A 14,056-nucleotide genomic window follows, 5' to 3' on the forward strand; every position below is an offset into this window, starting at 1 on the left:
AGTTTTATGTAATCACCAGACAAGTTACATGCTGGCAAATAAAATGTATTTTCTGTGCTGACCAAGGAAATTAATTGAAATTCTTTGTAGTGGAAGAGGACACAAAGCTGGCTTCTTATTCCATTCCTATTCCAGTCAAGCTTTTTAAATTTGTTTTGTTAGTTTCACTCCAAGCATGGAGCTTTTTGAAAAAACATATTTTATGAAGAAAGAGAGAATCAAAATGCTGCAAACCAGCACTGTGTATTTATTAACATTCTTATACAGACAGAAGAGCCAGGGTTACATGTAGGTCCATGCTGCTATTGAATTGTGCATTTGAGTTGCAGTCTCCCATGCAGGAGGCAGTGAGCAGAAAGAAATAAAATAAAAATAAAATAAAAAACAATAAAAAAAATAAAAAGGAAAGGGAAATAAATAGATAGCTCTATTTATTTCAGTGACAGCTTCATTGATATACTATGTTCCTTCAAGAAATCTGGTTTTGCAGTTTCCTGGGGTTTCTCTCTCTCTAGAAGCCGTTTATCTTCCATGCAGAGGTGGACAGAGACATGGACAGGGAACAAGCAGGACAGCATTGGAGCAAGCAAGGACAGGGAGCAAGCAAGTGTGGGACAGCATGGGGAGAAGCCACAATGAATGGGTTAAGAGCAAAGACAGGAGGATTGTCTTTATGTGTTTGTCAGTAAAGACTTACTAAATCCAAACTATCTTTGTTCGAAAGATGAGAAAAAGGAAGAATGACAGAATTACCAGGCAAAATGAGAACTGAAACTACAACAGCTGATGCATTTAACGTGTTCTTTACAAGACTTGATTAAATATATAAAGTTTATACGTTTAATCTGAAGAGCTAGTGTTTGTTTTTTTTAATAGCTCCCTCTTCTATTGCTTGAAGTAAAAAAACAAAACCACAAATGAAACAATGGCACATTCCATTTCTTCTTTTTTTTTTCTTTTTCTTTTCCAGATGATGGAAAACTGTCCTTTGATGAATTCAAAGCTTACTTTGCTGATGGAATTCTGAGTGGAGAAGAACTGCATGAACTTTTTCACACAATCGATACACACAATACTGAGTAAGTGTCCACTTCTTACAATCAAAGTGCTACTGTCTGCACCTGAGAATGGAAAAAAGACATCAGGTTGATTTTAGAAAACAAGCCTAAGAAGAAAGCTGCTTCTGGGAAGCTAGACTGTGTCATACTGCTCTAAACCTTACAACTTCACTATTTCTAAACATTTCAGAAATACACGTATGTTCCAATAAATACGATTTGTGCACTAAGAACATGGGGTGGAAACTTGATTCCTTCACTGTTCTCCTATCATGTCAGTAAGGAAGTGGGTCTGTGGCTTCCTACAGGCTTAAATATGAGTTTCTCAGCTCTTGACCCACCTTCACAGAAATAAGTACTTGGACAACGATTGCTTTGGTTATTTTTTTCCTTGCTCAACATTTGGTCCAAGTACTCATTTCTGTGAACCACGGTCAAGAATTGAGAAACTCATGCAAAGATACCAAGTGATATATGGGATACCGAGTGTTGGTGTCAACACTTAGGAGATTTGGATGTCCCCATTACAGTTGGGCTAAACAAGGCAACAGGCTAAGGGTACAAAGAACCTTGCTCATTACTTTCAGTAGATTCAAATTGTGCCATTGTATTATCTCTTGTGCTATTTTTTTCTTATGTACAGTGATTGAAGAAGAGAATTAATTTCCTTTTATCCCCTTTCTGGCCATCAACAGTTATTCACAGCAGGCCTCACAGCTCTTCTTAATTAGGAGGGTGTTATTAAGCTAGTGGTTTTTAAACTGGACTGTTTTTGTGGTAAAGAAGGTTGTTTATTTCTTTCTCTTGGAGGTTATGGAGACATTAGTTAGCAATCACAGCATGGGTTGTGTTTCTCTTTACAAGCAGTGATTACATAGTAAGTCAGTATTGCTTTTCCCATCTGTGTACAGTGGAGTAACGTGTATGAAGATGCTATCACAGCCCAACCTTCTATGTTTGCTATAAGAAAACCCAGGACAGTGTAATAGGACCTTATCTCATCCAGTATCAAACTCTGCTGTGTCCCTGGGGTTTATCTTACTTTCCACAGGCAAACAAAACCAACAGGCTGGTATTTTGTAATTCATGTACTTCATAAAAATCCAGACACTAACACAGAGTGAGGTTTTACTACCTTTCTTCCTCACACTCATTAACTCAGCAATCACTTTAATATTTAGGACTTGCACATTAATCCAGGTAGTTCCAGACAGGCCTTTCCCCTTGGCTAGATCCTGACAGCACTCTCCTGTGACTTTTTCTCCCCTGGATATCTGTATTACATCACTGCAACCTTCCTTTTTCCCCTTGTCCTCAGTTTCTGCTGCTCTTCCCCTGCAAACATCCAGTTCCCATGGCTGTTATGAATCATTAGCCCTAAATATCAGCTTGGGCCCATTGCCCTGGAGACCTATAAATGACCAGATGTGATGCTGGCCATTGACTTTCCAATTGCCCTTGCAGCATAATGCCTGAAGTTTTGTGGGAAACATTTCAAAGTTCATTCTTCCAAAGCAGCCTCACTCAAGCCCTTGTGTGCTTAAAATCTTGTCTATTTTTTTCCACCCTTATTAGTCTAATAAAATGTATCCTCCTACAAATTTTGCCTCCTGTTGGTCTAGGTGGAATTACTCTTCTTTTCCAGAAAGTGTAAAGAAAACAAGGAAATCCATTGAAGTCCGAGATCTGATCAATATTTCACAAGTATATGCTAGAAAATATGTATCTTAGTTTCTGATCTTTTATGGACATCTTCCAGGCAAATAAACATCAAAATTCTAAATAAGTTTTTAGTTTCTCATTAGCCATTATAAAAATGTTTATTAGGGGTGGGAGGAACAAAACCAAACCAAAACAGAAAAACGATTAAATGAATTCACGTTAACTATTCAAAGTGCTGCTTACTTCAAGCTATTTAAATATGCAGTCTACACAGGGAAGCACAGGTCTTTGGTGTCTAAAGGGCTTAGTTGTTTTTTTATAAAGGTGTATGAAGTGCTTTTCATTTGCAGTAATTTCAGTGTGATTATACAAAGACATGAAATGCCTATAGTTAGGATTCCTTCTTGGGATCTGTTCTGTGCATTCCTAGTAGCACTCACATAGGTACCTAATTGATATAAATGTAGGGATATATCCCCTAGGAGTTAAGGTCTATACAACTCTGTGGATCTGTTTCTTAGCTCAGTTATGTATGCTTCTGTAAATCAGGAAAAGCCTTCCCAGAATCATTATGTTTCAGCCCACACAACATGGAAACATTGGAGTATTTATCACAAGACCATCCTAAAGTATCCATTATTGAAGACCCTCAGTATTGTGATGCTACATAGAAACAGGTTTCCCTGATATATCATTCACCTTTGTAGACAGGACAGGAGAAGGAACAATATAAACAGGTTATGTTTTAGCATAAGAAAATAAGAGAAGTCAATCATTATTTACCTAATTTACCATATTACCCTAAAGTACTTAAGTACTATAAATTTAAAGCCAAAGGCTGCAGAAATTACTGCTGAGTAATTATGTACTGTGTACAGGAGAAATAAGTACAACATTTTAATTTCTTCAGGATTCTTAAAACCAGTGACCAGGGCTGAGGAACAAATACAACGTATGCAGTCTACCTAATCCTGGCAAAATAAATCACATGCTTCTTGGAACACCATGGGAATTTACTTAGTCTATTATACTTCTCATATTTTTTTATCCCTGTTATTCAAAGACTCATTCATACAGGGCAGGACTTCCTCATGTTACCACATATGTGCATGAGAGTGGGTTTACATTACCATGATTGCACATCTGCATTTGCCAGGGAACATCCAGAATGGGCTAAATATCCTCAATGTAAGAACTCTGAGAAAAAGATAGATGCTTTATACCTATTTTTATTTTATTTTTATTTGTAATGCCTTTAAAAATTACTTGTAACATTTGTGTTATTACTATTTGTAAAGCTTTTTCTCTGTACTGGAGAATATCTGGATATGAAGAATATGTAGAAAAGTGAGAATAACATGGTTTTCCTCCTGGGAAAGTGGTGAGGCTTTGCAAAGGCTGGAGTTGTTAGCTGAGAGTAGTTAATGCAAGGGGCACAGCAGCCATCAGAGAAAGAGAAGTCTCACTGACTGGGAAAAGTCTCGCAAAAAGCATGGCACAAAAGTCACAGAGAGTATGTGCTGTGAAAGATCAGATTTTCATGTATTTCAGAGGGTTGAAGAGGTGGAAGACTAGGAAAACCTACTAAATTACCTTTTCCAACCAGAAGAAAGGGTGGTTTCTTTTGCCTGGTTATCATTTATTAGAGAGTAGAGTCTAGCTATAGATGATAAGAAAACGTGCTTAAATTTAAACAGTAATAAGAAGCTGAGTTGTTTTTTTTCTTTTTTTCTTTTTTTTTTTTTTTTTTTTTTTCCCTGAAATCTTTAACTGTTAAAATGCTTAATGCCTGACTTCCTGACTTTGGAGCTGAAGAGCATTCTATGCCACTTGATCTCTCTTTAAGAGAGGGAAGGCTTTAAAAAGAGCTTGTAAAGGCTTTCCTTAGCACCTTTTTGCTTTTGAAAACCCTGTCATCAGGCAGGCAGCAAGATAAAGCATGCCAAATATCAGATGGATACAGCAAAGAGAGACAGCTTGGGCAGTATAATAGGAATTCCTTATTAGGATAGCTTTCCAACAAAAATCACGAAGCAAATATAATAAGGAGGCTGAAAGTTTACTCACTGGCATTTGCTGAAAAGGGCAGATTATGTAAAATGTCTTAAATTAACCAGCTGGCTAAGAAAAGCAGCAAAATGTTCATTGAACCTTGGAAAATTTTGTAATGCAAGCATTAGAAGAATCATGTACATATTAAATAATCCTAAAACTATCTATTATGTGATGTTTTCATTTGAAAATTGCCCAAGGGAATGAAATGATAATCTTTGTATGTGCCTGTAATCTCCAAGTAGTTCATGGCTTTTTTTCAGTCAGGGAAGATGAGAAAATCTACTCAGTTATGTCTCTAGTAGATTTGTACAGATTATTTAGTCTTTCTTACCAGTTAAATACAGACTCTTTCAAACTCTACCAAATCATGTATCTTCTCTGTACTTCATGCCCTTATTAACAAAATGCAGACTCTAGCTCCTTTATCCCAGGAATGTTTGGTAAGGATAGAGGTTATGCAGTGTTCATATACCGCAGTGATTTACACTGCATGTAAGTGCCTAGGACAGAGAGCTAAGGAAGTATGTCATGATTGATAGATAATTTCTGGAGTACCTCAAGACCTCATAGCCAGTTTGCCACAAGAGCAGACTTCAGGTTGTTTCTACCTGCACTAAATCTTTTAATTCTGCCTGCATTCAAAACCTCACTTTCTGTGTGCATGAATCTTTGTGCTTCAAAGCCTGAAGACAGAAAATGGAAGGTGGCCTTGGAGTGATTTCTGTGGACCTTGGGAAACCTGAATTCCCTTCTCAACTCTGCTACAACACTCTTTCAAAAAGAAAAGATGCACAAGTATAAGGGACTTCCACGGGTTTAACACCCCTAAGAGACCTAAATTAACCGGCTATTATTAACAAACCAAGCTAATGCAACACACCTGGTACAAAGAAGATAGGCTATGGCGTACCTCTAAAATGAGTGGTTATCATTTTCAAAGTAACAGTAGGACAAAAATAGGGGGAATTAATTTTCCAGTAATTAAGGTTGTGTCTGCCTAACTGACTATGATTGCTGCACCTTGCTATTTGGTGTAGAGAGGTCTTATCTTTTTAGAAAGAGTCAATTGAGGCTAAATTGACCGTAATAACCAGGAAAAAAAGATTAAGTTGGAATTAGGTATCGCTGTATAAAATTTCCAAAAGATAGGTAGAACTGAAGGTCACTATGCTGGGATGAATTTATATTTACAATTTGTCTAGGACCTGCAGTACAGGTCATTCATCCAGGGGAGATCATTACTTTTACTGAAAGTTTACATTTTATGTGGATTTTTCCTCAGTACGTAATTTGGAATATTTATCTTGGGATCTATGAGTGTGCTATACATAGGCTGACCATTTATTTCCTAAAATCTATGTATGTTTTTTATAAAATCTTAATCATTGAGTAAATATGAGGAAAGACATACCATACAAATTGATACCTTGACTGTTTTAACTTCCATTACCTTTTTCTTTTTACAGACGGAAACAAATGTAAGAAATAAATAAGGAATAAAAGATATTAATAATGATGCCATCACTATTTAGAGAGCCAGAATGGGTGAAATAGTGTGTTCATGAAAAAATGAAGGTCTTTTTTCCCCATATTTTAGTACTTCTATGTTTTTTACCTTTCTTGTGGTTGTTTTAATACAAGAACTGTATTTGTAAGAGCTAGCAATCAAAAATATAAACAGTAAACAATTACATTTGTGGAGGACTCTTCTGTCTACTGAACCTTAAAGCAATATAATAACTAGTTCATAGGCCAACTACTAGATCATAGGATCATAGAATCTTTAAGGTTGGAAAAGAGCTCCAAGTTCATCTGGTTCAACTGTCCCCCTACAACCAATATTACCAACTAAAACACATCCCTAAACTGTGCCCCTAGATGCACAGTTACACCATATTTCCCCCCATGCTCGGAGTAGCTCATACTTGTTCACAAGGGCTTCACATAGTTGTTTTTGTTGTTGGTTTGCATGGTCGTTGTTGTTGATGGTTTTTTGTTTAGTTTAGTTTTTTGTTTTGTTTTAAGCGTCCTAAAAGACCACACAGAAACAAGAGGAGACTGGACCACTTACACACTGAAAAAGTGACTTTCAACTGAAAGTCTCCTGTATTTCTGCTTTCTATGATCTCACAAAACCTTTGGTCAATGCCTACTCTATCACACACCATTAAATTGTGTAAAGCAGTTGTTAGGCGAGTCCTGGCTCAGACACCTGCACTCCACCCTGGTGAGACAAGGCTTTGCATGGTTGCAGCAGGGATTAGGTCTGGGCAGTCACAGCCGGGTCTCCTGCTGCCCCTGAATGACAGAGTCGGCATCTCACCAGAGGTGACACTGAATGCCTTGGCTTGTTGCCTGTTGTTTCGTAGTGTGCAGCACTTAGCATTTGCATCTACTGCTAAATTGGGTCCTTCTTGTATGAAAAGACCCTTTAAAAAAGTAATATAAGCAAGAAATCAACAGCAGTGGTTGTTCAAGAGTTCAGTTTCAACCTAGGCTTGTACAATGATCCTTTCCCCCTTATTCATAACATTTTAAACATTTTACAGATACCCCAGTACCAAGCACACTGTGAGCATCTGGGCTACATCTTAAGGTCTCTTGAGGGCTGTTAGGAGGCCAAACTAGAACCTGCAGCATGCAGGGTAGAAGCCAGCTCACCATGGCATGATGTAGACCAACATGAGGGCACAGATGTGTGAAGGGAAGGAGCAAGAGAAAGAGCTTATCTTTGCCTCCCAATTGGGCACATATTTGGAGAGGGTGTTGGAAGCAAATAGAGGTGCTGGAAAGGCATCAGAGGTTTTTTCAGGGCTGACAAGGAGGGTGACACCAGGCAGCTCATGGAGGACGTAGTCTGAAGGCCATAGCTTGAGAAATTTTGAAGCTGAATAACCACATGTTCTGCTGTCTTTGAGCATTCTGTTTTTTTAACTCCTCTGTCAAATGACCATGAAATGTTCATTTTGACTGTGTTTCAGTTTGTACTGTCATGGCAGATGCATAAATGACTAGATACATCTCAAGCCAAAGGCTATCAGAGACTAATACTAAAAACTATCTGAAGATGGGGAAAGCAAGCTGGTTATGTTAACTGTAAGAGACATTTTATCTTTATAAAAATTACAAAGGCAATATTTGGGAAGTATAAAGCTGAAAAGAGTAGAGTTGTCTTGCCACCTTAAGTATTGTGGTTCTTACATATTCTCCTAAGTACTATACTTAGGAGCAAAGTGGAGCACAAGAATATTTTACAGATTAATTAGGATGAGGAATCTTTGAATGTGACTGGCTTTTGCTGACTTTCAACTTTAAAATATTAAATAATATTTTTTGTGACATTTCAGTTGTTCTTTTGTTTCTTGGCCCTTTTGAATCACTATATCACCAAATAATAGTAAATAAATATTACTAAATGCCAATACTAAATAATAAATATATAATATTAAATATCAAACCCAGATCTGAAGATCTTCTTACTTCTGCATCAGGAAAATAAGTGGTATTTTTATTATTAACTTGATATTTGAAGTATTTCAATAATGTGTGCATTGTTTCTACTACCTAGTTTATATTTTAGTACTTCTATGAGCACCCATATGTTTTCTAAATCTAATTGTGCATATGTTCAGTGCTACTACCTGGGGGTTGTAATACTGCTGAAGAAACTGTTTAAACACAATCATCCTAACTCAGAAAAACCTTACTTGTGGGCTTAGCATGTTCTCAACAACTAATAAATTCCATTAACTGTCATTCATATCTACCTTTACTGAACACTAAGCAGCTTGATTATGCAAGAGTATTGGAGCAGAGTTCAGCTTCAGAGGAGGTAGTTCTGCAGAAGTACATCTATTTTGTTTACCTGTATTATTGTCCTTAAAGCAGAGGAAAGTATTAGCACAGATCTTTTTATACGTGGTTAGAATTAAGCAGGAGAATTTTGAAATTTGGGGTTAGTGGGGTGAATGCTTTTACAGCTCATTTCTCTGGTAAATCTGCCCCTGACAAATTCTCTCAGCTGTGGCAAGTCCGTGTTTCAGCAGAGCAAGAATCCTTGAAATGGTTAATGGCTCAGTGAATAGGTTTTAGCAGTCTTTGCAAATGTTCATCTTCCTTTTGCTCTTACCCTTCTGCTTTCCCTCCCCCCACTCATAACTTTCATAGAAATTGTTTTTTGCATAATGGCATCCTCAGGGAAAAGGTGTCAGAAGATAATGAGAATATTTGGCAAAGTTACAAACTAAGAGATATGCAGAAGATCTCGAGGGGATTCAGTCTGCAGCACTGCCGGAGAGATAGTGCGATAAATGCTTCGCTGATTACTGACTCATATGAATCAGTGGGGAATCAAACTTGTTTTTCTCACTTTTCTCATTGGCAAAATGAAGCCCTCCATCAGGATCTCTGTTACAAGGTGTGCTAGGACTATTGAGGCAGACCTGGGGCGCACACAACTTCCTGAAGGCAGGTATCACATTAAGCCTTTGTGTGTGGCACAAGTTAAAGCAGATAAAATACTCACAAACCAGAGACAAGTTTGGTGAGGGACTGAGAGCTTTGGCCACCAACAGCTCCCAGCAGGTGCTGGGCATTTGAGAGAGTCCATCACACTGCACATGTAGGGTGGGACTTGGTACTATAAAGACACATCTACACTTGCATGTGTATGTGTCAGCAGAGTGCCTAAGTCTACCTCATTGTCAGCCTGAGACACCTGCCCAAGGCAGACAGGATGACACAGAAGGTGCAATTGGACATAAATGGTGAGGGAAAGATGCTGGAGCATCTGAAACAACACTAGGTGCCTATGTCCAATTAAGCTCCTTCTGGCTGGTGTGCTGAAAAGTCACTCACTCCATTGAATGCACCAGGGCTCCTTTGTATGGTAGGGTAGGCTGGACACTTGTATCAGGAATAGTGTAGCCAGCAGGACCAGGGAGATGATCATCCCCCTTTACTCAGCTCTGGTGAGGCCGCACCTCGAGTACTGTGTTCAGCTTTGGGCCCCTCACTACAAGAAGGACATCGAGGCCCTGGAGCATGTCCAGAGAAGGGCTGTGAAGCTGGTGCAGGGCCTGGAGCACAAGTCCTGTGAGAAGCAGCTGAAGGAACTGAGGGTGTTTGGTCTGGAGCAGAGGAGGCTTAGGGGAAACCTTATTGTTCTCTACAGCTACCTGAAAGGAAAGTGTGTGGAGCTGGGGGTTGGCTTCTCACAGATAACCAGTGATAGGACTAGAGGGAATGGCCTCAAGTTGCACCAGAGGAGGTTCAGGTTGGAAATGAGCGGGCATTTCTTCTCCAAAGTTAGGCGTTGGAATGGGTTGCCCAGGGAGGTGGTGGAGTCACCGTCCCTGGGGGGGTTCAAGGAAAGGTTGGACATGATGCTTAGGGACACAGTTTGGTGGGTGACATTGGTGGTAGGGGGATGGTTGGACCAGATGATGTTGGAGGTCTTTTCCAACCTTAATTACTCTATGGTTCTGTGACACACACTGCATATGTGGATTTAGGACATTTAGGACTCTGAGCCCCAAAGTGAATCTTCCTCCCTCCTCCTGTCCAGGTCTTCATAAGCAGAGCTCTACTTCCTCCACTGGGGCAAAAGAGAAGTGCTGAGACTATATGCTCTAACAATACATTCCAAAAGGATCCCAACTTGATGCTTGAGATGGAGGTGTTGGTCAGCATTATCCTTGCAACCATGGAAACCCATCCACCTGCACTAGCCTTCAACCCAGTACTGAGCAGTGTAACTACAATGAAATGCATGCTATATGGGACCACAGAACTTCCCTCAGGACTCTGGTTGTAAAGATAATAATGATGAGTCCTCAGTAATTTGACAGTAGTCTAAGAATAGTAATTATCTGTCCCTTGGATAATGTGCTTTTGTTTCAGTTGAGAGGCATATTTTGGTCTCATGCTGTTGACGATTTATCACTGTCCAATGCAAGTACACAGAAAAAATAATGAATTTGGAAATACAATCAGGAAACAAAAAAGATTTATTAAAAAACAGCATGAGATACAGACAAACTCTATAATTACATGAACTGCAAGAGAGTGAAAAGTATTTTTTCAAAAAAACAATTATTCCATGGGGAAAAAAATGCAGGAGGGAAACAATACATCGAGTTTTGACCATCTTCTAAAGCTAGATCTTTACATGGTGCAGCACTGACATGAGGAAGGTATGTTTTCTACTATTTAAAAGAGAGAATTCAATGTGTTGGCTTTAATTCTCAGACTTTTCAAGACATTAGCTACAGAAATCAGTTTGAAAATTAAGTACAGATAAGAATTTAAAGTTGAAAATTAAGTACAGATACTGTTCAGAAGGAGCTGATACAGTTTAGTATTTCATGACTGAACAAAATAAGTTTAATGAGAATTGCTTACACAGTTCTGATATTAACACATATCCTCTGCTCAGACAAAAAAAAGCTGGAAATAGAGTTGCTTGGAAATTTTTCATATGAATGGTTATTTATAACGTAAAAATCAGTTTTCTGCAGAAAATAAGAGACTCGCTCACAGTGGGAAAATCAAAATGTAGTGAATAGCTTCAATTGCACTGACCTAAATGGAGCTGACCTAGAATGCTTCATTTCAGATCAGTTCTTCAGGAGACAGCATTAGCGTCTTAGTATTGTGCTCATTACTTAATTGTTGGTGTAGTTTGAGGGCCTGGTCTCTTCCATAAATCCAAGTTTCCCAGAGAACCACAGCAGTTCAGTATCTCTATCAACACATGCATTTATAAACACTTTAATAAACCGATATGGAACATTATGTTTTGGGTAACAATGAATGGTTGAATCTTAGTTTAAAAAAAAAAAAAAAAAGTAAAACCATCATTTTGGAACAAAATCAGAAGTTGAAACATCATTATCATCTACTGGAGGGTGACAACTCTGAAATTTGCCTAGTTTGTGGCAAAAAAGCCACCATGATGGTGCCTCAAATCTCCCTGTTTTGGACTGTGTGACTGAGAATCTGTTAAAAAATCACCCTTGCACAGTTCTCTACAGATTTTAGTATCCACAACTTGTAATAGTATTATTAAGACTCTTTTAAAAACAGAGATACGGCTAGGATCATTAAGGTGGCTAGACAAGTTCATTGCATCCTGGCCTAATGTAAAGGACTAAGGAATTTTTAGGTGAGCTTTGTCAGGGAAAAAAAATAAATTCTCTCCTGTAGTCCTGCCACACGTAGAGCATTAAGTGACAACTCTGAAGTTATTGCTTGGTCTGGAGCTAAGTATAAGCAAACTAGATAATTATTTAGTACAGAAAAACATGGGACAGTAAAACAGCCATCAGCCCCACTGCCCATGTCAGAGCTGTGAAAGCCAAGCTGGCTGCCATGTTTGAGAGGCCAGAGGGTGTATGGTCCATTTAGCCCTGGGGTGAAGAGCAGCAGTGTCCTTGCAGAAGCAAGAAATTTGGCTTCCCAGGGATCAGCCCCAGGAGCTCTGCCCCATTTTGCCCCTTCTTCCTCCCCTCCCTTTTCTGTGGCAAGATGCCAATGCCTTGTCCTCCTAATGGCAGAAGACAGTTTTGCCTCCAATAATAAGAGACCTTGAGCAAACCTGAGCAAAAAATGTCCTTGATATTGCAAAGGAGCTGTGAAGCAGCATATTCTTAAAACGGAAGGGCACATATTCTAAGTCTTTGCACAATACTCTCTGCAGTGTTGGAGCACTTATCTCATTTGGCTGACTTGAAGCAGAATGGGATGCAAGACCTGCAAAGAGCATACAGCTTTTTGGCTGAGAGTGTCCACAGATGATTGTTCAGCTGCCCTTGCGCAGTCTAAGTAACACTTCATTCCTTTCATTCACAAATTATATGCTTCTACTTAACAATAGTAGATGCCAGCCTCCAACTTTCCTCCCTGAAACCAAATTTATCAGAGACATGCAAATGGGACCAAAAAAAGAGTTGGTTCAAGCCTCTGAAATCAATCATTCTCAGTCTTGAGAGTAGACTTGAAGAAGAAAGTTTTATTCTCCTCCAACTATGACAGGAGTAGCAATGAATTTCCTAAATGAAATTAGTTTATAAAATCTTTCTTATAGTATTGGATTCTTCAATAGTATCACAGCTCTAGACAGAGTGCACACTGCATATCATTCCTGTGCTGAAGACATGGCAGTGACTCCTCTCATGGCCTGGGGAAAACACACAGATGTGCTGGCACCTCTGCCTAGAGGTGCCTTTCATGCCAGGGTCAGTATGTGTTGGGTCAGCTGCTGGAGCTGTGGATCACTGGGTTCACATCGGTGGATGGGTCAAGTGGCTTTGACCTTCCCGCTTTGGCTGGTCCCACCCCACAGCTGACCAATGTGGGCAGAACCCAGGAGTGCTCACAGCTGGTTTGCATGCCTACATGTGAGGCCTCTTCCAGAGGTATCACAAACAGGCATTTTGGCCAAAGTTCATTCAGGTGAATTTGCTTACCTGTCTGCCACAGAGCTACAGGTAATATCAACCTTGTGTCAGTGGCATATGTCCCTGGCATATGTTCATGTTGTTAGGTAGAGAGCACTGTAGACAAAAGGCAGGCATGTAAAAGGACTGCATTTAGTAGTTAGAAAGCAAATTGAGAGCAGAGGTTTACAAAAAGATGATTGTGCTGACGTGACATGAATGAATTTGGCTACACTCTGTGCTTTGGGTGCTTATCAAGAGTGGAGTGCTGGAGCCTGGATGTGAGTCATCCAGCAAATATTGCAAATTACATGTTCAGCACTGCCAGATTATAGGTCTAAGCAGAAGCATCCTTGGCATATATACTCACTGAAGTGACAAACAGGTGCCCACTGTAAGTACTGAGCTGCAGAAACAGCCCCTTGGTGTGTACCTCACTCCTGTACTATTAAATATATTCCAAACTTATTTAATTGCTTCTGTAGCATCCTGCAGGGTGCTCAAAGTTGTTTGTGTGCAGAAAAAGAATGCCTGAGTTTGTTCACAACTGTGTTGCTTGAAGAAACATGTTATTATTTCTGAAAGAATGAAATAATCAGTGGCACACAAAATTATAGTGTCCCTGCCTAGAACAGCATCCCCTTCAAACAGGATGCCAAGAACAATGGAGCTTCAAAGGATATTTATAATATAAAAGGAAAGACAGAGAGTTTGCTAGAGTGAAATCCATGCTCTTTTTGTCATTTCTATGTTCTGTCACAGACTTCCTGAAGGCTGTTGCACAAATCACTTTGGATGGTAATTTTCTAATTATTCAGGTGCCCAATTCCAAATGAAAACCAA

General features: G+C 39.2%; 1 protein-coding gene across 4 annotated transcripts in view; it reads left to right on the forward strand.

The window, feature by feature from the left end:
* NECAB1 (N-terminal EF-hand calcium binding protein 1) overlaps nt 1-14,056 on the forward strand; it is a 60,220-nt gene that overhangs the window by 12,651 nt on the left and 33,513 nt on the right. For all 4 annotated transcript variants that reach the window (XM_084507589.1, XM_084507587.1, XM_084507586.1 and 1 more), the window contains one exon: nt 971-1,079. In XM_084507589.1, the coding sequence (XP_084363715.1) occupies nt 971-1,079 (109 nt within the window). The remainder of the gene's footprint in view (nt 1-970; nt 1,080-14,056) is intronic.

This window comes from Aythya ferina, assembly GCF_964211825.1.
Source record: "Aythya ferina genome assembly, chromosome: 2".
Lineage (NCBI taxonomy): Eukaryota > Metazoa > Chordata > Aves > Anseriformes > Anatidae > Aythya > Aythya ferina.